The sequence below is a fragment of the Lonchura striata genome, chromosome 14 (assembly GCF_050655825.1).
Source record: "Lonchura striata isolate lonStrDom1 chromosome 14, ASM5065582v1, whole genome shotgun sequence".
NCBI classification, from domain to species: domain Eukaryota; kingdom Metazoa; phylum Chordata; class Aves; order Passeriformes; family Estrildidae; genus Lonchura; species Lonchura striata.
In genome coordinates this window covers 3,806,169-3,831,964 of record NC_140716.1, presented here as the reverse complement: position 1 = coordinate 3,831,964, position 25,796 = coordinate 3,806,169, and the positions used below count along the sequence as shown (strand labels likewise).

The 25,796-nt window shown below is 56.9% G+C and overlaps 1 protein-coding gene and 1 long non-coding RNA gene across 4 annotated transcripts; one reads left to right on the top strand and one right to left on the bottom strand.

The window, feature by feature from the left end:
• Positions 1 to 199: 199 nt before the first annotated feature.
• On the bottom strand, positions 200 to 25,256 carry RADIL (Rap associating with DIL domain). 3 transcript variants are annotated; one of them, XM_021549451.3, is made up of 15 exons: positions 25,153 to 25,256; positions 17,247 to 17,799; positions 11,564 to 11,859; positions 9,905 to 10,552; positions 9,699 to 9,736; positions 8,538 to 8,698; positions 7,832 to 7,944; positions 6,791 to 7,028; positions 6,152 to 6,324; positions 5,730 to 5,880; positions 5,246 to 5,436; positions 4,134 to 4,512; positions 3,915 to 4,054; positions 3,022 to 3,161; positions 200 to 2,445 (listed from the first exon to the last, which is right to left on the bottom strand). In XM_021549451.3, exons 2-15 carry the CDS (start codon positions 17,770 to 17,772, stop codon positions 2,340 to 2,342), a joined length of 3,300 nt encoding a protein of 1,099 aa, XP_021405126.3. In that variant the 5' UTR covers positions 17,773 to 17,799; positions 25,153 to 25,256; the 3' UTR covers positions 200 to 2,339. The 3 variants fall into 3 exon arrangements, with proteins under 3 accessions (XP_021405126.3, XP_085448275.1, XP_085448276.1); XM_085592149.1 differs by lacking the exon at positions 25,153 to 25,256 and adding an exon at positions 20,779 to 20,910; XM_085592150.1 differs by lacking the exon at positions 25,153 to 25,256 and adding an exon at positions 20,779 to 20,910 and having other exon boundaries at positions 9,911 to 10,552.
• LOC146766061 (uncharacterized) lies at positions 21,347 to 25,151 on the top strand. Its single transcript, XR_014958513.1, has 2 exons — positions 21,347 to 21,483; positions 24,350 to 25,151. It is a non-coding gene; the product is annotated as an uncharacterized LOC146766061 (long non-coding RNA).
• Positions 25,257 to 25,796: the final 540 nt, after the last annotated feature.

Genomic DNA, 25,796 nt, shown 5'->3' with positions numbered 1-25,796 from the left:
TCCCTCCCTTCCTCTGCTTTGTTTCCCCTCCCCTTTGCTCTACACCTGCACGTGCTGCTTCTCTTGCCTCTCTTTGCAGCAGATCAGGCAAAGGCCTGTGTGAGCTGGAGGAAGCAGGACTGACTCCAGCACATCTGGGAGGCCTCCCTGCTCTTGTGTCTCACCACTGGAGTGAACACGGAGAGATCCAAGAGACAGCTGCCAGAGCAGGGCTTCGAGAGTTTTATTGATCCAGTTTATTGTTGACACAGAGCATTTCTTAACATCCACCGTGTCCGACAGGCGCCATGCTGTGCTCAGTATCTGCACCAGAGCTTTATACACATCTCAGCTGTACATATTAACACACAGGGAACTCAATCCATCCCACTGCTCCTCCTGGGAGAAGCCAGCCCTCATGCACACTAGTAAATACAGGGTTTATTTACAGTCTGTTTCAATACCTGACTGCACCGTGAGTGACACACAGCTCTGGGGCTGTTTTCCAGCTCCAGGGGTGCTTAGTGAGTTGCGCTGGTACTGCTGGAACGTGCCAGGATGCAGCTCCAGCACTGTCTAGTGCAAACCAAGCCTCACCCCAAGCCCTGGCTCCGGGGCAGAGGGGAGTAAGGAGTGCATGCAGTTTGCCCAGAGGCTTTAGGCAGCCCATTCCAAGTTCTGTGGAGGATGACAGGCCAGCATACCTACTTGATTGAAAGTGAAGTGAATCACCAGGAGCCCTGAGCCTTTGCTCACCTGCCTGGTAGAGCTGAGTCAGTGGCAGGAGGATGACCCAAGGCCAGGGCTGTGAGCGTGGCCCAGCAGAGCAGCAAGGCACTCGTGTCTCAGAGAAGGTGCCTGGTCCATCTTGCCTAGAAAAGCAATCCAGGCTGCACTGAAATCCAGTAGTGGAGCATTTCCCATGCATGGAGTTCTGACATCTCTCTCCTGCGACGTGCAAGACTAAGCTCAGGAACCAAAACTGCAGCAGTGAGGTGTAATTAAAGCCAGCCCTGTTTTGGCATCACAATCCTCCGAGCACTGTTGTTGTGAGATGCCATGTGAGTATCTGATCCCCTGCCAGAGCCTGGACCGTGCAGGGTGTGCCGGAGGGCTTTGCTGCAGGCTGTTTTAATAGGGTTCGGCTAAAGTAGGTCTCAGTATCTGTCTATATGTGGAAATGAGGTCGGGTTTATCCCGTTAATGGTGCTAAAAGCAGAGGGAGGAGGCGGCAGGAGGCCGGGTGTGCTGGGACCCGGGCAGCCACACGATGGAGCTGAACCCTCGGCTGAGCTGAGGCCGGGGTCGGTAGCAGAGCAGTTGCTGGGGTATTCACAAGTGTCATCCCAAAGGGAGTCTCTGCTGTCCATCCTCACCTGCCGGCATTTCAGCAGCACACACCCGGGAGATGCTCCAAGCAGGGCACAAATCAGGGTGGCCTTGCAATGAGGCAAAGCTGGGGGAGCAGGACGTGGTGCTGAGCTGTCACTTGTCTGCCTGGGCTGGTGGCAGTGCCGAGTGCTGCTGGGCTCACTCAGCTTCCTGGTGGCACCAATCCTCTGTGGGAACATTGTGCTGTCAGTCCTGGCAGCCCTCAGCCACGATCGTGGTGCCAGAGCCGGGCAGTGAATCTGCAGAGCAAGGGCAAGGGAGTCCTCCTCTGCAGGGAGCTCTCCCCAGGACTCACAGGAACTGCTGGTGGTGTCAGCCCTTCGCTGCAGCTGCTTCCCATCCTGAGGCAGGGCTGTAGCCCAGCAGCAGAAAGGCACCTGAGCTAGTGTATAATTCCATCAGGGGAATTAACTCCTGGCGATGCATCCTGTGTCCCACTCCTGGGTGCTTGTGCTGCCTTCACCACCCTCAGAGCTGGGCACACTTCTCCAGACTGATGTGCCAGCACCTCAGGTGGCCACAGTGAAGTCCAGGCCTGCCTCACATGTTCTCTTCAAAACCCAAAGGTATTTCAAGCCTTCTGCCTGCCAGCATAAAATATTACACAGGGCTGCCAGCCTAGAGGAACAGAGGAGCCTGCCTACACATCCTCATGGTGGGAGCATTCCCTTCCCTCCCCCTGCCAGAGGGGACAAAGGAACAGGAAAGCTCCTGAGAAGGACGACACTGGGTATAAGGTGAGGCTGGGCAATGGATCAGGAATGATGCTCCCAGGCAGTGCAGTGGGAGAAGCATGCACCATCCTTGCATGTCCTTTCATCTGCTGCAGTGCAGGGGCAAAGTGTCCAAAAGCACATAGAGGGCTGTTGTGGAGTCCTGGTCCTCCCTCTTGCACTCCAGGCTCCCTGAGGTCAGCCTTAACCAGAGCTGTAGCCACAAGCTGCTGCGGGATCCTTGTACCACAAGGACTAAGAGGAAGAGGAGCTGGAACTGATCTTTTTGGCTATTTCAATGTCTGACTTGGCAACCAGAAACCGCAGCTTTTTCCCTCCGGAGCGGATGAGGTCCACAGCACTGCAGGGAGCAGCAACAGGGACAGAGGTGAGTTCTGGCTCCCTTGGGCTGGCAGCCCCTCAGGAGCCTGTCAAGTCACAAAACACCCCCCTGGTACCATCACCTGTGCTGCTCAGGGCTACAAGCAGGGGCTGTTTTTCTCCTGCCTGTAGCTTTGTGGAGGGCTTGGCCTCCAGGTTAGTGGTGCCAGGACAAGGGCAAACAAGCCCAAAGCTGCCCTGTGCTATGGGCACCTGGGCTCTGCCTCTGAGCTGCCCCATCCCACCACCTTCAAGAGGAAACCTGGGGTGGGATGGGGCTGCAGCAGCTCTGCATTGCTGAGGCCCACATCCGGAGCACTCGTTTATTTCTCATTTATGCTCCCCAGTTGTTGCTCCATAATCCCTCTTCCAAACCTACAGCCTTCCCCCCCTCTCTGATGTCCTGTGCAGGTCCCTGCTCTCCCTGCAGCTCGCTGATACCGCAGCATCCTCAGCACTGCAGCGCTCTTGGAGCAGAACAGCCGGAAACCTGGACCTGACAGGAACTCCTCCAGGGCTGGTAGCAGCCCAGGCCCTCTGCTGAGGTGAGACTCACCTCTGGTAGTCTGCCCCGATGAGGCTGGTGCCGTTGACAGCCAGGATGCGGTCCCCGATGGAGAGCCTGCCGTCGGCGGCTGCGGGGCTGTCCTCGATCAGGGTGCGGATGTAGATCCCCGGGGAGCACAGAGGGGTGTGCTGTGGGCAGGGGAAGGCAGTGAGTGAAAAAAGGGACACAAAGATTTGTGTTCCCAAAGGGCCTAGCTCCCCAGGAAGGGTAACTCTCCCTCAGGGCTCACAACCAAGCCCGAGGGCAAGTGGGACCATGGAGATGTTTGGGAACATGATGGGGATGGTGCTAACAGTAACAGGAAGGAAATGCAGTCCTTTAGTTTTATATCCATTTATACACAGAAAGGAAAGGTGGGGGCAATCTGCTCTTGTGCAATTTAATTAAGAGTAAAGCATTGTTAGCCTGCAGCCATGTTGGGATGGGAGTTCTGCTCATGCTGTCCCAGGGCTCAGTGATGCTCTGTTTCCTACTGACCAACAGCACAGCTGTGAAAGGCCATTTAAAAGGATGATCCACCCCACAATGCCAGATTCCTCCTTATGCAAAGGAGGAGCTGTTTTGACACCCTGTGAGCCTCCCTGCTCCTCCTGCCACCGCTGAAGGGTGGAGGAAAGACCTCGGCTGAGTCATTTTCCTTCCACAAGAGCTGAGCCTGTTTTCTCTTCCCAGCTGCAGGACAGCTGTGCACTTTGCATGTACGGCATGGTGACCTACGAGTAGAGATCCACTGAGAGATCCCTCAGTGCCTCCTCATCCCTAGGAGAAGCAGCCTAGCTCCCATGGGAAGGCATCAGCTTCTTTGCTGGCTTTTCTTGGGGTATAAACCACATTTCACACGTGCCACTCCAGCTGTGTGAGGGCATCAGCTGAGAACTCACCACGCCGTCGATCAGCCCCATCCCCAGCCCGATGGGGCCCCTCTCCAGCTCCACCACGAAGACGTAGCAGAAGTCATCGGTGGCAGAGCTGCGGCTGGACGACTCCGGCGTGGGGTAGTCGTAGGGGGTCGGCGAGCAGCCTGGCAGAGAGAGCGGCTTACGGCTCTGGCACCGCCCGAGCCCAGCCCCACAGCCCCGGGCAGCGCCAGCTCTCGGTACCTTCGGGGGTGCTGCCTTTGGTGCCGCTCATCCCGTTCCTCCGGGCGTCCTGCAGCCCTTTGCCGGTGCCCTGCGGGGACTCCGGGCTCCCGCAGTCGAAGTTCAGGGGGGTGGTGGGTGGTGTCAGCAGGCAGGAGGGGTCTGGGGGCACCGTGCCACCCTTGGGGACCGGGCTCCTGCCCAGCTGCAGCTGCTGGAGCTTCTCCTGGAGCTGGGGCTCGCCGGCGGGGGGCTCGCAGGGGCGGGCGCTGGTGGCCAGGCAGAGCTGGGGGTTCCCTTCTGGCTCGGCACAGCCCCCCGGGGAGCAATAATCCTCCTGGGCAATGGTGCTGCCCCCCTCGCTCACCTCCAGCACCTCCGGCGTCGGGCATGCCTCTTTCTTAAGAAGGAGGAAAATGCTGTGGGACCCGCCGCGTGTGATTTTCACTCCCTACCTGGACCCCCACCACACTGTTGCTTTCCTGGCTGCCACACACACTCAAAGCCTTGACAATTCAGACGATGCCAGGCTTGTCCTGGCTTCCCAGCACAGCTCCCACAGCCCAGTTTGGTGGCCAGGGCTGTGCTGGGGGTGTTTACAACCAGCCAGGAGGGGACTCCTGGTCATGTCCCTGCTGGGGGGACATTCCCATGAGTGCTGCAGGGAATGGGGACAGGATGGGAGAGGAGAAGGGGACCTGCTGGAGGGCCACCCTCCACATGGCAGCTGAGCTTAGCGCCCACAGCACGTACCACCCTCCCTGTGCTTTACAGGCATTAGCTAATTAGTGCTTTTGTGCAAGCCTGGCTGCTGGGGACGGGCAGGGTGCAGCTCAGGGAAGACAGGGAACACACAGGGAGAAAAGGAGCACTGCCCACAGACATCTCCCCTCCCTCCCTAACGAGATTGCTGGGAAGATCCTGTCCTTCAAGCTCAGCTTCCTGTGCCCCCCATACTGGGGGATTAGCAGCACTAATCCCTCCAGAAGCTCTCCATGAGGGCACTGCCACAGCTCCAGGCTGCAGGCAAGGGCAGCAAGCCCTTGGCACTGGGCTTGGAGGGGTCTGCAGAAGGACCCAAGACCCTCCTGCCCACCCTGGAGAGGAACAACCCCCCGTGGGATACAGGCTACCTTTGGGAGTGCTGAGCCCAGCCCGTCGCTGGTGTGGGGGCTCCTGCTCTGCAGGCTCCAGAGGAAGTGGCGGATGTAAAGGAGGTGTCTGTAGATGTTGTCATCCAACGTCTCCACCTCCAGGTCCACTTTGAAGCCCCCGCTGGGCAGGATGATGGGTGGGTGGTTGTCAAAGGACTCCAGCACCTCATCTGAAAAGCAGAGGGATGGAGTGAGCACTGGCTCAGGCTGCACCCCAGTTACGCCTCCTCTGCTCTCAACCACGTGCAGTCTCCCAGCTGGGATCAGGGATTTAGTAAACTTGAACCAGCAGCATCCCTCACTTGGGACAGCAAAAAAAGCCTCATGCACTTTACATCCTTTGCAATATTTGAATTTTGGGGCTGTGGTTATTACCAATTGCTGAAGGTACTACAGGACACCCAGGAAGGGGAAGGGAATGACCTGCTTGGTTTGTGACTGGAGTAGGCCGAGCAGGACTCACCAGGCTGGAAGGTGGCCGGGCTCTCCTCCTCACTGGGCTGCCAGGCTGAGATGCAGCCCACGTCCATCACTGCCTGGCACTGGTTCAGCACCCGGTGCAGCTGCGCAGGGCTCAGCGCTGGGAACTCGGCTCGCAGGGATGGCCAGGTCATCTGTGTGAGGAGACAGCAGGAGGCACAAGGCAGAGGTGAGAAACTGCTTCCTCTGAGGAGCAGGAGCTTGCAGGGGGCACAGGAGGGAGATGTTGGGCAAGATGGAGAGAACCAGAACATCCTCTCCTGGGTACTGCCCACCCAGGGACCCTGAGAAAGAGCAGCTTGCAAAAGGGACACATCAGTGTAGGAACTCCCCAGGACACTGAGCAAGCGGTCTCCTGCCCATGCCTATCCCAATACCACGAGCCCTGGGCTGGGCACCCCTCACCTGCACCAGCTGGGAGCCGGGCATGGCCAGCAGGTTGGCCACGCTGGCCAGTTTGGCGAAGAACTGCTGGGCGAGCTGCTCGAAGCCGGCGCCGTGCAGCCATTCCAGGAGCAGCCGCACGCTGGCCCGCAGCTTCACCCCCTGAGACCAGTGGAAGCAGCCCAGAGAGGAGCCTGAGGAGGCAAAGCATCCATCAGCCACATCAGGGAACAGCCCCTCTTGTCCCCCAGCCCCTACATCAGGTTAATGTCCCCAGCATCCTGTGGCTGTAATTCCTGGTGGTGGCTGGACCTTGCTTGGCACTTACAAGGGGGCAGCTGTGTTAATGAGGGCTAATGAGCACCTCAGGCTGCTGTAGTTTATTAATGAGCTGCCCCTATTAACAGCCCTCAGCCTTCTCTGCTCAGGCTCCAAGGGGCAATGGAATGGGATGGGATCCTTGTGGGGTTTAGCCTCTCCTGGGAATGGGGACTCAGGAGGCAGCAGCTGGGTCTGTGCTTGGCCTGCCTGTAGCTATGCTGAAACCTGCCCATCTCCAGCCCTCTCCTTGCTGTACCCCTTTAGGTGGCACAGGGATGGACTGGAGGGCATCCCAATAACTCAGTCCCTTCTGTGTTTCCCAGTTCAAGGAGGACTGACCCTTCTCCAGGAGCTGGTTGAAGAGCAGGGTGTTGGAGAAGAAGAAGAGGTAGGCGAACATCTGGGAGGTGATCTCGGGGTGCACTTCGTACTGCTGGAGCAGGTCCAGCACAGCCTGGTAGATGAGCACGACCCTGTGGAGCTCCTCGGGCAGAGGCGGGGTCCCCCGCCAGCTCTCCCGGCACTCGATCTGGAAGGGGTTGCACTCCAGCAGGGCAGGGAGTGACACGTACAGACACTGCAGGGAGAGCAGCAAGTTCACAGCAGACTCAGTTTGTTGGGGTTTTTCTATTTTTGCACCAGCCAAGCCTTTCCTTCACCTCCTCAAGCCAAGCAAACCCACCGGTGCTGCTCCAGCAAGAGGCAGCTCCTATTCACCCCCTGCCTCCATGGGCTCCAGTGTAGTGCAAAAGTTTAAAAAAATATTAAAATTAACACGTTGGTCACTTTTAGCAGTTGGAAGATGGTGTGTGACACCAGCTAAAATCTGCAAAACCTGATGTGAACAGGGCAGCAACCAATCAGCTGGGTACGAGGGCGAAAGAAAATTCAGGATGGATGGGGATGATTTTCCATATTGCTTAAATAGGAGAGCAGAGCGCTTTGCACTCACTTCTTCCAGGGCAAAGGGAAGGGGAGGGCACAGGGGTGGAAGGCGCTGCTCCGGGTGCCGGTGTCCTGCACAGGGCAGCCTTTCTGTGCCTCACACTGCTGCTCTGTTCCCTTGGCCGCCCGGCTCCCGCGGGCCAGGGGCCCCTTTCCATCACGCCCTGAATCACACCATTCTTCCACACCGGCCCGAGCCAAGCAGCCCTCCCCAAACACCTCCCCCGAGCCGCTGCACTGCAGACAAGGAAACACGCCGCAGTAATTCAATACTTTGCCTGGGCTGCGACCAAAAATCGGGGAACTTCAGCCCGAAGGAAAACACCTCAGCGTGGTGCAACTGCCAAGGAGGAAAAGCTTAAAAAAAAAAAAAAAAACAAAAACCTCCTCCTGCACAGCCCTGGGATGCTCTGCTGGCCCCGTGTGACGCTGTACCTTGGAGATGTAGTAGACACACTGCTGGAAGGTGTACATGATCACCTCCTCCAGCACCGTCATCGCCTCCTCGCTGGCCGTGATGGTCGAGGAGAACAGAGACTCCTTGGAGCCTGCAGGGAGGAGAGGATGGGGGAGCAAACCCACACCCCCAAACCCCCAGGGTGTGGGTTATTAGGATCTCCAGGTTTGTATCATCCCCACAGAATTCCTCAACACAGCAAAGAGGCTCCTGTGGCCTCCCACCTGCCATCCCCCACACTCCCATCACTGCTGGCAGCTCCTGCCTGGCCTAAGAACATTTTAACCTTTTGCATTAGACCAGAAAGTTCCTGAGGCTGGTTTAATACCTTTCAATTTATTTTTTTTTCTTTTGTTGGCATTAACACAGGCTCACCAGTGAGCAGTTCTGCAGGGCTACCTGCAAATCCAGGCTGCTGAAAGCCCCCCAGGGCATTAACCACGAGCTGCTGTGGTGGCAGGGGATGTGTGTGAACACAACACAACCTGGTTCTGGAGCTGGCAGGAGGTGAGGCTGCTCCTCCCACAGATTTCCCCAGCCCACAGCAGAGATGTCCCTGCTGCTGAGGATTATGGAGGGTTAATGGAGCATCTTGAGGGCACTGACCACCACCTGTGTCTGGGGATGAGCAGAGCAGAGCTGCTCCGCCTGGGAAAACAGGCAGGATGCTGCATCCACACTTACCTTTGATGTCCAGCTCTTCCTCCATGCTCTGGATGTAGGTGGGTGATTTCTGCTGGACAAAGTAGAGGATCTCGATGGCATTGGCCATCCAGAAGATGATGTGCTGCAGGTCTGGGAGAAGGTCTGTGATGGTGAAGCGGGACAGGGTGGCAGGGTCCTGGCTGGGGAGATACAGCAGGTGTTACACCTTCTGCCCCTCAGCATCCCCACTCAGGCCTTTGGGGAGAAAACAGCCAGCCTGGGGCAATGCCAGAGGGCTTTCATATCCCCCCACTCCCAAGCCCAGCACTCCCCTTAGAAAGATCTTTTACAAGGAAAAATTCCATGGTTTCTGCTCTGTGGGGTGGTAAAGGGGACCCTGTGGGGACCAGGCTGATTACAGCCACCTGGCCTTTGTGGGGTGCCACTTTTGGGAGAGACTTCCCCTAATAGAGATGAACTGCACTAAATATTCATGAAGAGCAGCCCTTCCCCAGAGGTACGTGCTGCTCCTGCCAGCCCTGGACAGTTAAACCCAGCTCACCTGCCCTGGGCTGTTCAAAAATAAGACAAAAAGCATCTGGGTGATTTCTCAACTGCTAAACTGCTTTTTCCTGCTATAGGAAGGGGCTGGGAAGCATCCTTGAAGTTCATCCTAAAGGAGAGCTCACAGCAAGCACCATTTCTCCAGATACTGGTTTAGAGACGGGATTCTGGACATGGCTGGGAAGACAGCTCCTTGCACCACTGTGGTTGTCCCAGAATGGTGCTCCCAGCACTGGGACACCCTGTGCCACCACCCTTGGATGCACACATGCAATACCAGCTCCATCTCAGCTCCACTGAGGGGTCTGCAGCCTGAGGAAGGTCAGGCTCATGCATAAGGGACATTCCTACTGTATCATCAGGGCTGAAGCCACAAGTGCAAAGCCTTGGCCAGGTGTTGGATCAGAGAAACCCCCAGAGCTGCTACAGGTCCTATTCCATCCTGAGCTTTTCCAAACCCACTCATTGTGTGAAGGCATTGTGGTTAAAGGATCAGAGAGCAGAATGTGTGGGATTCAGCAGGAAAACTCATCATGCACCACTGGCTGACAGCCACGGACTTCCCTCACTCCTGGAGGAAGAACCAGTTTGAATTCTCTCCGTTTTTTGAGGTAAAACAAGGAGGGTCACACTTACTGCTGGGATTGCTTTTCAGCCAGCTCCCGTGTCCGCTCCTGGGCAGGGAGAGAAGGGGAAAGCACAGTGAAAACCCGTGGGATGGGGTGGCACGAGCATCACCCCCATCAGCACACGCTGCCCCCAGAGACCAGGCTGAGGAGCCCCCAGGGAGAGCTTGAGCAAAACCCCCACCCCACAAACACCCCATCCCACCGCTGACTGACCCACACCGTCCTCTGGATCATTCTGGCCGCTTTGAGCAGCAGCTGCCCGAAGTCTCCTGGCTCGAAGTTGGTGGCCGAGTGCTGGATGCAGAGGCAGAGCAGGAAGGCAGGGGTCAGCTTGTGGTCGTCCCCGCCGGGCTCGATCAGGGTCATGATGCGCCGCAGGAGCACATCCTCGGCCGCCGGCTCGAACTCCAGCTGCAGCTTCCTGCGGGGCGTCCTGGGGCCACCGGCGGGCGACGGGCCCCGCTTTTTGTCCTTCTCCCTCAGCAGGCTGCCACACGCCCCGCACACGTGGGGACCCTCGGGGTGCAGGGCTCGCAGCCTCAGCAGCGTCTGCGCTGGCAGCGGCTGCGCCTTCATGGGGTCCTTGTAGAGGAGCAGGTAGTAGAGGCCGAGGGACAGCAGGTCCCCGTGGCGCAGCACCACGGTCCGGGCCACCTCGGTGAAGTTGACGGAGACGCCGGCGCCGGCGATGGGCTCCAGCACCAGCCTCTCCTCCGAGCGGTGCCGGGAAGGCCGGAGCTTCCTGATGGTGCAGTGCAGGGGCAGGATGTCGGGGGCGGACAGGCTGATGCTGGGCTTGCTCGCCTGTGTCCTCTGGCCCACCGTGTGCTGCTCGCGGTTCAGCAGGTACACCAAGCTGTCCTGCCAAGCGAGGAGACGCAGCATGAACCGGGGAGGGGGGAGAAGGGACCCTGCTCCCTGCCATGCAGTGAGTGCTGCAGCCTGTCCCCAGCTGTCCCCTCGCCGTCCCCAGCTGTCCCCCACGCACATTTGCATGGCAAAAACATTTTTTTTTTTTTTTACTCTCCTCGCTGCCAAGCAGGACAACAGCGATCCCTGCTTTGGGCACGGCAAGAAATGGGTGCAATGACTTTGGGCATGCAGTAAATGGGGCTGCTTTGGACAGAAGGAGCCCTCCTTCCACCTCTCCACCTCATCCCTTCTGCAGCTGCTTTTCCTTCCCACCTTCTCCCCCTAGACTGCAGCGATGCCTGCACTCCCTGCCCAGGGCGACAGTGGGACCCTGGCCAGAGCATCCACCCCTGGCCCTGCCTTTCCCTGCAGCTTGCCCACACACCCCGAGGTAGCTCAGGAGACCACCTCGTGCCTCAGTTTCCCCAGCAGCACTAACGGGATGGCTGCAATGCCAGTGTCACCCTGCCAAAAACTTGGAACAGCTGGATGCTTAACGGGCACAAAGTAGCCATTAACTGCAAGAGCCGACCCCGTCCTTTGCAGTTCTCCAAGTGTCTCCCGCAGTCGCGCTGCTCTCCTTGCAGCCTCTGATTCCATCTGCCACTGAGGAAGCAGCTGGACAAGGGACGGGGCAGCTCAGCCACCACCCGCCGGACTAGGGCTCCCTAGGGATGCTGCCCGGGGATCACCTTGCATCCCTCTGGGGCATTGCAGGTGGCCACGGCTCCTGCCTCCGTGTTCCCCGTACTTGGGGACAGGCTGGGGACAGACTTGAGGACAAGGCTGCAAGTCCCAAGCCCGTTTCCTAAAGGATGCTCATCCTCGCCACCGCCACCACCGCCACCACCACCTCCCTCGAGCCCAGCAGCTCCGGCCATGCAAGCAGCCCCACTCCGGGGGGCTTCGTGGGGTGGGAGGGAAGCGGGGTGGGTGCGCAGGAGGCGGCGCGGTGCTTACATGCTGCTGGCTGTAGCCCTGCAGGAGCAGGAGGTGCGGGGACTGGTAGAGGGAGTACCGCATGCTGCCGCCGCCGCTCCGCGCCGCCGCCGGGCTGCCGGGCAGGGTGGAGCAGTGCCGCTGGAGCCGGGCCCCGCTGCCGGCGCCGCTCCCTGCCCGCCGTGCCGGTGTCCCCAGGCTGGTCTCGCTGAGGCTGCGCCGCAGGGCCGGGGGCGGCCCGCGCCGCTCAGCCCCCGCCGCCCGCCGGGCCCCCCGCGCCCGGTGCCGCTGCAGCTTCCGCGCTTGGGCGTTGATGCCTGCGGGGATTTGGGGGGGAGACACAGCGGCGTTCAGCCCCTGCGGCCCCCCGAGCACCGCGGCACCCCGCGGCCGGAGGGATGCTGCGGCTCGCAGCGGGGATGGAGCAGCTGGAGCCCGCCCGGCGCTGCGCACCCACCCCGCCTGGATGTCCCCCGTCCTTTGCCCTCCCCGAAAGGTGACGCCAAGACACCGACGCGGAGAGTTGAGTGTCCTAATGCCACCGCTAAAAAGGGGGTGTCCCAGCCTTCCCTGGCCCCCAAACCTCACTGAATGGAGAGCAGCCGGTCCATAGTATCGCCTATCTGCCCCGGCCACGCTGCAGGGCTGGGGGAGAGGAAATCCCTGCTAAAAAGAAATTTCACTCAATCTTTGCTAAAAAGAAGAAAAAAAAAAAAAAGAGCCCAGATTCGGCTCTCAGCCCTTCGGCACTCAGTCACCAGCAGCAAGTGGGGACCACAAGGACCCCCCCCCAATTCCCCAGAGCATCAGCCAGACATGGGAGCTGCAGTGGAGCCCAGCTGCAGCAAGAAAAAGCTGTAATTAACTTCTCCCAAGCATCAATTCGAGCAGAGCTGTCTGTCTGTGAGACAAACAGGAGCTGGAGTGAATAAACAGGCCTGGCTGAGCTTGCAAAAGCAGCCCCTCACATGGCACCCCCAGAGCCGGGGGGGTCCTGGCGGGTCCCTCCGTGCTGCAAGCGCGGCTTGGGCTCTGCAGGAGAAACAGAAAGTTCTGTGACCGAGGGGTGATGCTCGTACCTCAGCTGGGCAGCCTCCTGGGAGCAGGTCACTGGCATTCGGGAGGACGAAGAGAGGGGGAAAAACCCTAAAGGATTTGCTTGCAGGAGCAGCAGTGCAGCGTTGTCGGTGCAGCACCAGAGCCAGAGCCCTGCTCCTGGCTCGGCCGAGCAGGGAGCAGGCTTTGGACAGCGAGATTTGGGGACAGCCGGCGGGATTTGGGGACGGCAAAGCAGAGAGCCTGGTGCCCAGGGCTGCTTAAAGGGACACTCACAATCTCAGACCCAAAAAAATAAATCATCTGCCTTATTTGGTGAGGAATGGGCTGCTGGTTCTGAAATACATTTTTTTGTTTGTTTGTTTTAAATGGAGCGCTCCTTTGCTGGGAAAATCAAAGAGATGGAGATGGGGAGGGGGGTGGGACAGGGAGAAAATAGCCCCTGCTGTTTACATGCCTTGGGATTAGGGCAAGGCACAGTCAAGCCACCCCAAGCAGTCCTGTGCCCTGTGTCCTTCTTAAAAAGGCAATCGGCCCCGCTGCCGTCCCCATCCCGGCCACGGTGCGGATGTGACAACGAGCCCACACAAGCCACGCTGCTGGGGATGCCAAAGGCCACCCCAAACGTGTCACCTCAGCTCCCCCCAGGAGCCTGTCCCCAGCCCACATCATGGAAATGGGCCAGAGGGATGAAGGATGGCTGGGGCAGTGCAGACCCCAGAGCAGCCCGTGGGAGGAGTGGGGCTGGATCCTGGGGAGCAGCTGCTGCTGCAGCTCAGTGGGGCAGAGCAGGGCCTGCCAGGACTGGGGTCCCACTGCCTGCAGAGACAGGCCATCACCAGCCCCTTATCGAGGGGAAAGGAAGCTTCTGTATTTATTTTGTGTAGGAAAAAGCTGCTTTTTCACTGTCGATAGAGCCCTCGTCACTGGTTCCCACTAACCCCAGGGCTGTGCTGGAAAGATAAACACAGCTCTTTTCCTGAGCATAACAAAGTCCCTCCATAAAACTAGGTTAGGTTTTTTTCATCCTTTGGTACTGTTTTCTGCTCCCAAGCATGTGCAGGTTATCCCACCCAAAACTCAGTCTGAACATCTCCAGTGCAGCATGACCAGGGCAGAGCCAGTGGCTGCTGAATCCACATGGAGACTGGGATGGGAACAGCATGTAAGGAGTTAAAGAGCATCCCCAAATATTACATTCCTCCCTGGATAGCCAGGACTTGGAGTACAGAAAGGAGGTACTGCTGTCGGGGTGTTAGGCCTTGTTAAAGTTTAGGGCTGGACAAGCTCCAATGATGTCAGGCCTAGGGAGCTGACAAGGCTTGGGAAAAAGGATGTACCACTGATAGTGGGCACAAAGAATACAGAATTTACAGGCCACGAGGACACTTGGCAGAACTCCCAAGATAAGGAAGAAACTAATAGAAGCAACTCAGCAACTGTGCTGAATCAGCTCTGACTGGGTGAGAGGCAATTGTGGCAGGGGGAGATTCACAACCACCAGCCCAAGAAACCACCAGCTCAAAACAAGAGTTCTGTCTCTGTCCTCCCTCTTTTCTCTTTCTTTCTTTCTCTCTACCTCACATTGATTGCTAATAAAATCTGTATTATTTACTCAGCATTTGTCTCGTTTGCACCTCAGTTCAGGCAGAGGCATCTCTCACTAATCAGATCCTAACACAGGGCTGGATGGCACCCTTAGGAGAGAGCTGGGCACCCCTTGGGCAGCATCCACCAGACCCCACCAAGCTGCTGCCTCTAAACCCATCCTGCAACCCAGGGGAAAGACTTTTAGTTGTGGTGCCTGGGATCTTGGCTGGGATCTGCCTCTTTTTCAGCTGAGGAAAGAGGTTCGCTTTTCCTGGCTGAGAAATAAATCAACAAATAACTCCATGGGCCCCAGGAAAGAAGAAATGCTTTGAACATACCCAACAGGGACTAAGACCAGGCTAGTCCTTCCTAATGTAATTGCTCTGCAGACTCTGCAGGGAATCTTCCCTGGATGCAGTTGTGCTAAGGTATATCAAAGCCAGATCCTCAAAGGCACTTGCCAGAGCATCTTTTAGAATAATGGGCTTAAATCCCAAATTTCTGGAGCTGTGTGTGCACTTCAGCCTCCAGCCTCTTGGGAAAGCTCCAGTCAGGACAGGACCTGGTACAAAATGGGGGTATTTTGGAAAATGAATGCCACTGAGATGCCAAGTGCTGCACCTCCCTCCAGCACCCTCCAGTTTGTGGGTGTTTTCCCCGCATCTCCATGACTGCTGCCTCTGTGCTGCCCAAAAGGAGCAGGGCTGGGGGTAGCAGGGAGAGAGGGGCTGCTTCATTTGCTGCAGAGAGGCTCCACCTGTGCTGCTAATTAGTGGCATGAGGAGCCAGCACTGTCCTCCCCAGTGGGAAGCAGCTAATAAACTAATTAGGATAATGGGTAAGTGAGCAGATAAAACTCTTAAGCTATTTGCTAACAGGTCATGGATGGATGTGGAGCCTTTCCCTCAGCCAGTGATGCACCTGCATGACCCCAGTGGTCCCAGTCCTGCTGTTCCAGCAATGCCCTGTGTGGGGAAGGGCCTGCAGGTATTTCCCTGGGGATGATTTCAGCATCCCTCTGCTTTTCTCGGAGGGAACTGCAAGCCTGAAGTCCCTTTGTTTTGGCACAGATGTTGTGTTTTCCACACCAGTGCCTCACCACCCTGGGCAGGCAGCTGCTGCTCAGCAAGAGGACCTCTGCCAGCCTGAGCCTCGTGACAAGGGTGACCCTGGTGGAGGGCACTCATGGTCAGTACCCCCTACACCAGGAGTTTTGTGTCTTTTTGGGGTGCTGGGTCACAGGCTTTGTCACTTGCATTCACTCCTGGCAGTTTGTAGATGAGGTGGGAAAGGGTGATCCCAGCCCCACAGCAGCACAGGGTGAGACTGGTGACAGAGCCCCTGGTGCCACCAAAAGAAGGGGCTGCAGGAGTGAGATTTTACCAGGTAAGACAGCTATGGGCTGTGCACTCTGCAGAGCAGACAGCCTGACTGCGGGTGTAGCTTCTGTCTTGGAAGAGCTTGGTCAGCTATGGAAAATGCCCAAAGATTAAAAAATGGGGAATTTCCACAGCCCCACCCAGGAGTGCTGAAACAAATGAAGTGATAACGAAAGCATAACGGGCTTATGTCCAGATCCAGAGCACAGGATCCTGTCAGGAGCTGCTCCTCCATCGGAAATGACCCAAGGGTGCCAGCCCCAGGCCAGCTGGGTGCTGCTCCTGTGCTGGGCAGCCCAGACCCTGCTGCTTCCCCTGCCTGTGTGGGAGCCTGGCACTCCCACGGCCCCCAGCCCACCCAGGACCAGCTCACGGGGAGGAAAGTTGCTTTCTGCATCCGAGGGGGAGGATTTGAGGCTGACTGGATGTGACCTTGGGCTCCTGCAGGGAGCAGCCACGTGGCCCTTGCCCTTCCCTCTCTTCAACAGAAGCTGTTTTAGAGTGGCTGCTCTCCCAAAGTGCTTCACATCTCTCTGGTCCTGGCTGGAGGAAGAGCTGAAGAGCAGAGCATCCACCTCCTCGGCCCAGGCTCTGGCAGGAGCCACCTCTTCGTGTTTGTGTCCCACATGCAATGAGCTGGGAGCAGCTGTGGCATCCCCTCCCTGAGGAGCCAAGGTGAGCATGGAGGTAGCCCTGTCTCCTCAAGCACCAGGTGAAATCCCAATTGAAAAGTGCAGCTGGGCAGGCTCCAGCTGCCTCTGCTCTCCCCCAGGATGCCCATGGCTGGATTCACTCATGCCAGGGTTCTCTCCAGCCTTTGTTGGATGGGTGGGAGAGGAGCTGTGTCCCCCTTGACGTGGGACAGAAACTTGGCTCTTCTTTGCCAAGCACACAGAGTAATCCTGCATCATCACCAGTTCAGTTCTGACAGTAAAAGCCCTTTCCAACACACATGAGGAACATCAGGGCCCCAGCAAAACCCTGTGGCTGACATCTCTGGGGCCTGGTCCAGACCCCTCTGTCAGCAGGTCTGACCCAGCAAGCACACTGTGCAACTAAAAATCTGATTTTAAACCTTTCTGCCCTCATTCTCACAGGGCTTTTATCTGAGGGTGGGAGGAGGGAAGCTTCATTACTGTGTGCTGGGGTCACTTATTAACTTGCTGGTTCCTAATGATGCACTTATCTCCTCCTGCCAGCCCTGGCCTCCATCAGGCACCGCTGCAGGGGCTCTCCTGCCCTACATTGCTCTCTCTTCATTAGCTTTTCATTTTCCTTAATTGCTCCTGCCGATTTGCCCAGGGTGTCAGGCCTGGAGGATGCCCAGAGGGAGATGGGGATGCAGGGGGAGCAGGGCAGTGCTTTGCAAGGCACAAGCTGGGGATGCCATGGTGCTGGCTCACTGATGGGAACAGCAGGAAGCACTGATGCTCTTGCCTGCTGCTCCCCAGCCATGGGCAGGTTTGTTATTAACCCCTAAACTGCCTGGGGTAAATATTTGAGGTGACAGATACCAAACTGACGCAGGAGAATGCCGAGTGCTGCCTGAACCCAGGAGCCTTGCAGCTAAAATGTGGCCACCCTCCCCCTGCACCCAAACCACGTGTGAAATCCTCCACTGTGGGAGGGCTTTTGGGGGTGCACCCCAACCCTCTCCCTGCCCCACACCCAGCTCTGACCTGCAGTGGTGGTGTCCACATCCCTGGCCGCCATCTCCTCCACCTCCGCCCTCCTGCGCAGCTCCAGCCGGCGCGAGAAGCCCTCCCTGGGCTTCCAGAGGTCCTGGATGAGCAGAGGCTTCTCGTGGTCAGCCAGGACCCTCAGCCCCTCCGTGTGCCACTGCTTCTCGGGGCCCTGGAAGCGGCCGATGACATCGCAGAGCGCGAACTGCCCGGCGCTGAGCTGGCTCAGCCCGTAGCGCTCCAGGGCCTCCTTCACCAGCTCCCGCGCGCCCGAGCTGCCCGTCACCAGCACGCTCTTGTAGTTGGTGCCCGCACAGATGTTGCCCCCGAAGATTTTCAGGATGCCAGGGGCCGAGAGCTGGGTGGAGAGCTCGGCCGGGTCGTCCTCGGCGGCCGCCGGCGAGGCGCAGCTGCGGTCCTTGTAGCTCAGGGTGCGGTACAGCACCTGCGAGAAGAGGCGGCTCTGGCGCTTCAGCCGGCTCTTGGACGGCGGGGCCATGCTGGAGGACGGCCCGTAAAACATGGTGCGTGAGGTGGTCACGAAGCACAGCTGGGCAGGGAAGAGCAAGGAGGGCAAGGTGAGTGGTTTGGAGGCTGGATGTGCCGCAGGGGACAGCGAGCAGGTGGCCGCGGGGGAGCCGCTGTCACCTCCAAGGTGACGGATCAAGGGAGGGCATTTCCCTCGTGTAACCCAAAACACCAGTGCAAAAGCTTAGGCAAGCTCCTTGGCACCAGCACAGTTACCTGTGGATGGATTTGTCCCTGAAAACACAGCCTGGAGAGGCCCCATATTTCTCCATCAAGAGGTCCCTCTTGCCCAGGCAAAATGCAGCGTGAGGACAGCAGAGCCCAGCGGGACTTGGCGGGGCCCATCCTGGTCAGCAGCCAAGGCATCAGGAGGTACTTTCACTAACGAGTTTATGGAGCAATCCCATTTTTTAGAGGTGAAACAGAAAGCTCAAGTGCAAATTCACTCACTCTGAGGTACTGCTAAATGCTTTTGTTCAGCGAGAGGCACAGGGTGAAAATGGGCTTTAATTAGCCTTTCTAAAAATGTCCTGACTCTGGCAAATCTCTTGGCTGTTGCTTGTTTGTGGAGGACGTTCAGGTCCAGGGTGGCATCGCTGGCAAGGCTGCTCAGGGCAGCCCCGAGTGGGCAGCGACTGGAGGAGATGTGGCCAAGGCCGTGTGGCAGCTCCCAGTGCTGCCACTGGAGTGGACTGGGAACCACGAACCACTTCTGGATTTAGGTGGGTAGCACACCTGCCCGATGTCACTGTCACCATCTGCAGATGGCTTTGAAATCCCACCCTGGCTGCACCAGCACTTGGTGATTTCCTGGTGCTGGTGACCCACAGCCACACTGTGACCTGCTGGCAGGGGGGTCTGGAAAGGCAATCTGAGCGTTCCTGGCTGGGACAGAACTGGGGAGTCCCTCACCTCCAGATCTAGAACGTGCAGGAACTCCGTGCACACACAGAAGAACCCCAAAATGTCCCATCCACAGCTATCAGAGCACCTGGATGCAGCAGCTGGGGTGATCCAGGTGTTCCTGGCCGGGCACATGTGAGGAGCCACAGCTGCAGCCCTGGCTCGCTCGGGCAGCCACGCCCTGGAGCAAACTCAGCACTATCAGGCAGTGATGCCGGGCCTGGACAGCCTCCAAACCACCATCTAATTCAGGAAAAAAAGAGCCTCCCTGCTGCTAAAGGAAGAGGTCACCTTCTAACCCAGAAACACCTCCCAGCCGTGCGTGGAAGGTTGCTGCAGGATGTGCATCCCCCCATCCCACAGCCAGAGAGCCAGGGAATGCTGCAGATGGGGAAACTGAGGCACCAGGTGTTAAGGATGTGCCTGGGAGCTGTGTAATCCTGCAATGCTGCTACATCCCAAAGTCACCCCTTTCCCAGCCCCGGAAAGACTGCGAAAATGCTGGGGTTTGTCCTTCTCCCCGGTGTGCTGGTTCCAACACTGACTCCTGGTGTGCTGAAGGACAGGAATCCTGGCACAGGACAGCGGGGCTGAGGACCTTGTGTTTTACATTGCCCCAGAACTTTACCCCAACTTATTTGGCTCAGGTAAGGCTGCTCCTGCTCCCACTTTGCAAGTGGGGAAACTGAGGCAGGGATGGAGTTGGGGCTCTGGCTCCCCCCACACTGCTGCTCCTCCTCCTCCAGCTGAGCCCAGAGCTGCTGCTCCCGCTGGGGACATCCCTGGGGACGTCCCTTGATGTCTGCTGTGTGACATCTCCTGGGAGTGCCGCAGCAGCCCCGACCTGGGGAGCAGGTCAGGGCGCTGGCAGACAGGCTCAGGAACAGCTGCCCCAGGCCTCCAGCACGGCCCTGCCAGCCCTCATTAGCATTGACCAGAAGGAAAACTGCCCCAGAGTCCCTGCAGGACCTTGTCATCAAGGACGCAAAGACAAGACTTTGTCATCAAATCACTGGTTTAGTGGATTTAATCTCCTCCACCCTGAAGTACCCCCAGCACAAAGGGAAACCTTTTACCATCTGCTGGTGGCAAAATCATTCCTCCAAGCCCACATCACAGAGACACCATCCTCCCTTCTTGCAGGTCCCTGCCTGGTTTTGAATGTGTTATTTATAGCTCAGCTATTTTTCTGCTCTTTCTATCAAACACAGCTCCTACAGAGTTCAGGGGCAAAGACGTTTCACCAGGAAAAAATCAAAAGCCTGGATGAGGAGGAGGCGCCAGCCTGGTCACCCCAATTTTCAGCATCTAGAGCAGCACAGGTGTGATTTTACCAGTCTGGGTGACCTGAGAAATCACAGCCTTCTCCTGGAGACAACAAAACACACCCGGTCTTAATCCCCCTAATGGACAGGATAAGATGATAATGGGCTCCTCCCACATCCATGAGCTCAGGTACGCTGGACACCAGCATCTCCCCCCAGGAGGAAATCTCTGGTACGAGGAGAAAATCTCTGGTATGAGGAGGAAATCTCTGGTAGGTGCCATCCCACTGAGCCCCACTATGCTCCAGCTGCCCGCAGCTGCCTGGGGACAAAGCCAGCAAGAGTGTCACACCTTCCAGCAGGTCAGTGGGACACGTGCTCCTGGATATCCCCAGTCCAGCTGAGCCCTTTTCTCACTGCAGGCCAGTTCCCTGGAAGGACACAAGCCTGCAGCTATGGAGCACGTTCCAGACTTTTCCAAGTCCCTTTCTCCAGCATTCAGTGATGTTCTCTCTCTAACGGGCACACACGGCTTAGTCAAAAGCCTGGGATTGCCTCCCAGCGAGATCTGTCAGGGATCCTTCACCTCTTCACAGCAGTGCCTGACCACACCAAAGCCAGCTATTTTCCACAGCCTGTCTGTCTGTCTGAGCTCTGCAGAGCTGTGACAAATGCCCGTGGTACTGACGTTGCCACCACGTGTCCTTCCACCACCACGACTGACTCTGCGAGCACCCGGGACTTTCCTGCAGGCCTGAGGTTCCTGCTCCTGTAATGGGTGAGCAGCTCCTTCCCAGGGCCCCACCCAGCACTCAGGAAAAGCCTCTCCCTACCTTGCCATCCTTCTCACGTGCCTTTTTCCCTTCCATTCATCCTCCTTCTCAAAACAATCTTTGCCCTTCGCTGTGCATCATCCTGGGCAGGCGTCTGTCACGCTTCTGAGAGAGGAAGAGGAGGAGAGGTCCTGGGCTGCTCACGGACATCAGCTGCTCCCAGTGTGGTGGGTTTGGAAAGCTCAGAGGCTCTGCAACACGGTCCTGATGTTTGCATGTGGCTACTGCACCACGTCTCCACCCCCTATAACCAACAGCTCCTACCCCACTGCAAGGGAGACCGGGAGAGAACAGCAGGAGGAAGGAGAGAAGAGGAAGCAGGAGGCAGGAAAGGAAAGGAGAAGGAGAGGAGATGGAACCAGCAACAGCCCCGTGTCCTTCATCTCTTTCTCCTAAGCACCCATGTCCCCTCCAGGTGGACAAGCAAGCCCTGGACCAGCTCCTTCCCCCAGCAGCTGCAGCATGCTGGGATGCTCACTGAGATTTGTTTTCCTGAATCTCACTTCGTTTTGCTGGACACCAAGAGCCACCAAGCACTGTCCCCTCACCTTCCCACCACGGATCTGCGAGAGCACAACCACAGGTCACCAGGGACAAAGCTAAGAGGCACGTGCCAAGTGCCACCAGGGATTTCAGGGGTGTTCCTTGCAGAGAGCCATCAGGGCACTGGAGCTACTCTTTTCCATGGCTCCACCGTGATTAAAGGTAAATGCATCATCCTCTAATTAAATCACCTAATCAGGGCCTTGGGGTGGTTCCATCCAGTCCCTGTGCTGGCCCAGCCTCGGGCTGTGGGAGAAGCTCTGCAGGCTGTGATGCAAAAGGCAAAGTGGTGCTGACCCCACCTCTGCTGCTCCACGTTTCTTCCAATGATTAATCGCTCCTCCTGGTAAAATATTTATGTCTTATTTCCAGTGGGTCTGCCCTCAGCTTCCATATACTGATTCCTGCCATCTTTTCTCTGCTCAACTAACGAGCTTTTGGTTACCGTGTATTTTCTCCTCTGTGAGAGTATTTAAATGCTTTTGCCAAGCCCTCCTCTTTCCTCTTTGGTTTGATTTATGAGTGGACTCACTGATGGCCCCCTCCTCTCCACCTGTAAGACCCTTTCTGCAGCCCCTTAGTCCCTTCCCCTTGGACTCCACATCTCCTCTGCTGAGAAGGAAAGTTTGGATTTGGCTGCCATAAACCCAAATTTGGATCTGACCAGAAATGCAAATAACTGCCATTTTTTTTTTTTTTCCCCAGAGACAAATATTACATTATCCTGAAAAATTTCAATTCTCCAGTGCAGAAATGGGGACAGACAGGCAGCCACCCCCCAAACTGCTGCCTGGTGAGCCCCTGTGCTGCCTCTCCCAGCATCTGCAGGCAGCTCCAGCTGAAAATTTGCCATCCAGATTGGGGACAGGAAACCATGTACAGCCACAGTTATTATTTTTGGGTGTAAAAGATTTCCATGTTCCATTCTGCTCCAGTTAGGATGCCCTCCTCTCACTCAGCTTACCACCCGGATTTGTACAAACCATTAACACTCAGCTGCTCTGGGTCAGATCCAGGTTTTTCCAGAAATCATTTCCATCTCCTTTCTTCCAGATTAGTGATAAAAACACCAAGTCCATGTTACCAGCAGTGATAATCTCCCTGATAACTGCCTTGGAAATGGATCACGTTTATTTAATACCAGCTTTCTTGACACTGTGCAATGTCAGCTCTAAATACAGGACTGGATTGACTTTTTTAATAGTGGAAAGTGCAGATTTTTATAAGAATATCACCTCCCATAACTCAGCTGCTTCTCAGAAGTGTATTACAGACAGAGAGTCACCTCTCATGTTGGAGACTGAAATAATTTCTATTTGGCAGGAGTTATTTTCCATACAGCCACGTTGGATGGCAGGAATTTATTCCTGGTGCTGAAGTCTTTAATCAATTCAAGCCCAAGCCAGGTTTCTCCCTCTTCTCCCTGGGGGGGATGCTATCAAGCCAATCAACCTGTAGCTACCAGGTCATCTTATTCCCTTTGGGGAAGAGCAAAAACACTATTAAAACACTTTTTAATCATCTGGAATTTCCCCAGGGCTCATCCCAGCACACGGATGGGTGGTGAGATTTCAGCTATAACCACTCCAGAATAAGAACCAGAAAAACTGTTTCCTCAGATCTTTGTTTGAAATTTTTCTTTTATTTTCTTTTTTGTTTTTCCGCCTTTGGTGGGGTTTTTTTTTTGTTTGGTTGGTTGTTTTTTTTGTGGGTTTTTTTTGGGGGGCTGGGTTTGTTGGTTATTAATTTTGTTTTTTGTAGTTTTTTTTGTTTGTTTGTTTGGGTTGGGTTTGGGGGGGGTTGTTTTGGTTGGGGATTTTTTGGGGTTTTTTTGGGGGGTTTTTTTTTGTTTGGTTTTGTTTTTTGGGGGGTGTTTTTGTTTGTTTTGTTTGGTTGGTTTTGGGGTGTTTTTTGTTTTTTGGGGTTGTTTTTGTTTTGGTTGGGGGTTTTTTGGGGGGTTGTTTTTTGGGGTTTTTTGGGGGGTTTTTTGTTTGTTTGATTTGGTTTTTGGGGGGGGGTTTGTTTGTTTTGTTTGATTGGTTGGTTTGGGTTTTTTTTTTTGTTTTGTTTTTTGGGTTTGTTTTTGTTTTTAGGGGTTTTTTGTTGGTTTTTTGTTTGTTTGTTTGGGGTTTTGTTTTTGTTATTTGGGTTTTTGGTTTTTTTTTTAATGGAAACTGCTGGAGTGGCAGCCTGGGACTAATTGCAGTGACCACAGCCTGGATGCTGCAAGTGGAGGGAGCGGCCGCTCCGGCACTGCAATGTGGAACAAATTAGAACTCGGAGAGCAAAGGAAATGAGAACGCCCTGGTGGCTTTGACGTGCGCTCCTGGGCTCCAAATCCTGCCCCCCTGCTCCAAATCCTGCAGATCCCATCCCCACAGCCGAGGCTGCTGGGGCAAAACCCAAACCCCTCCGCTCCCTCCTCCCGGGATCAAATCTCCGCTCCAGAGCCCAGCCTTTCCTTGGGCGAGTTTTATCCACCTAATCTAGGGGCGGATCGGAGCCTGATGATGCCCGTGGCTCCCTCGGTGCCGTCTTGAGCCGGATCAGGGAGGGTAAACTCCTTACCACGTTATTCTTAGCAGCGGGCACCCTGCAGTAGCCTGGACCCCGCGGCCCCGGGGCTGCTCCAATAGGATGGAAAAGCAGCCCCGGTCCCAAAAACACCAACAGCTGGTCCCAAAGGCACCTATCGCTCCACAAACATTATACCAGTCTGGGACCTGATTCCACAAGGACAACAGGAGTCCTGTTAGCAGGTTGTCTTTTCTTGGTTGTTTTTTTGGTTTGTTTTGTTGTTGTTTTTTTTTTCCCTGTAATTATTTTGCAGGGTCTTTTGAGCCGCCAACGTGCACCAGCCCTCCGGTAATGCAGTAGTGCAAATGCCAGCCCTCTGCCCGGGCAGCTCTATTCACACACCCCAGAAACCCTGCACAAAGAGCATTTGCTTTCTGCTGCCTCCCGAGCTCCACAGACTCCGTAGGCTGCCTAATTATAAGATCTTAGCAATATTTTTTTTTTTTCCCAGCGATAATTAACTGGTCCTGGAGAGAGCTGAAAATAAGCACTTCCCAAGCAAGTAGCAAACTCCCCTGAGTTTTCTCTGCTAAAGTTACAACTCAGCATGAAACTGCTCCAGCCTCACAGGGACACAGATCGTGTCAGCACCTCCCTGCCACGGCCCGGGGTGCCACCACAGTGGCAGGCAGCTGAACGCAGGTGACACGGCGGGTGTGGGATAGCAGCGGGATCCCAAGGGTCGTGCAAGCGGACGAGGATCTCAAGGGGCATGCAGCGGGGACAAGGATCCCAAGGGGTACTGGATGGGGAGTGTGCAAGGGGCAGAAGAAGCCCAAGGGGCATGCGACTGGGAGAAGGATCCCGAGGAGCGTGCAGTGGGGACGCAGATCCTGAGGGATACGGAATGGGGGCACGGATTCCAAGGAGAGTTCAGCGGGGAGAAGGAGCCCAAGGGGGACGGAACGGGGATGATCCCAAGGCTCGTGTGATGGGACACGGGGACAGGCAGTGTGGGGAAGGCTCCCCGTGTTCCCGGCCATGGGACGGGGACCCTCGGGCGCTGCGGTTCCCGGCACATCCCTCCCGCCGGCCGTGCCCGGTGCGGCTCCGCGGGCAGCGCGGGTCTCCCACGGCAACCGGACAAGCCCCGAGCGCCGCGCTCCTCCCGCCTCCGCTTCCCAGGGCACGAGAAACGAACGCTCCCGCCCGGCGCGGCGAGGGTGTCCGGGGACGCAACAGCGGGGATCTGCCCCCCACGAAAGGGGGCCCTGGGGAAGGGTCCGCCTTGCCCCCCGCGGCCCCGGTACTCACCGTCGGAGCGGGGCAGGCTCGGCGCGACCCCGGCGGCGGCAGCGCCCGGAGCCGCCGGGGCTGCGCGGGGACCTCGGGCCGGCCCCGTCCCGCCGGGGCGGAGCGACCGCGGCCGCGGCGCCCCCGCGCGGCCGCCACCGGCACCGCCGGCGGGGAGCGGGGCGGCGGGGCCGGGGAGGGTGGGATGTGGGGAGGATAGGGGTGAGGGGAGGATAGGGGTGTGGGGAGGATAGGGGTGAGGGGAGGGTCGGGATGTGGGAAGGATAGGGATGTGGGAAGGATAGGGGTGTGGGGAGGATAGGGGTGTGGGGAGGATAGGGATGAGGGGAGGATAGGGGTGTGGGGAGGATAGGGGTGTGGGGAGGGTCGGGATGTGGGAAGGATAGGGGTGTGGGGAGGATAGGGGTGTGGGGAGGATAGGGATGTGGGGAGGGTCGGGATCTGGGGAGGGTCGGGATCTGGGGAGGATAGGGATGTGGGGAGGGTCGGGATGTGGGAAGGATAGGGATCTGGGGAGGGTCGGGATGAGGGAAGGATAGGGATCTGGGGAGGATAGGGGTGTGGGGAGGGTCGGGATGTGGGAAGGATAGGGATGGGGGGAGGATAGGAATGTGGGGAGGGTCGGGATCTGGGGAGGGGTCTGT

Bases quoted from the DNA above. Each gene is read 5' to 3' on its own strand.
- RADIL (XM_085592149.1), bottom strand. From the start codon at position 20,814: ATGGAAGGGAAAAAGGCACGTGAGAAGGATGGCAAG. The intron at 7,029-7,831 runs GTACAGCGTCAC...CTCTCCCTGCAG, and splicing joins GTGTCTACTACATCTCCAAG to TGTCTGTACGTGTCACTCCC. The intron at 5,437-5,729 runs GTGAGTCCTGCT...TCTGCTTTTCAG, and splicing joins CCCGGCCACCTTCCAGCCTG to ATGAGGTGCTGGAGTCCTTT.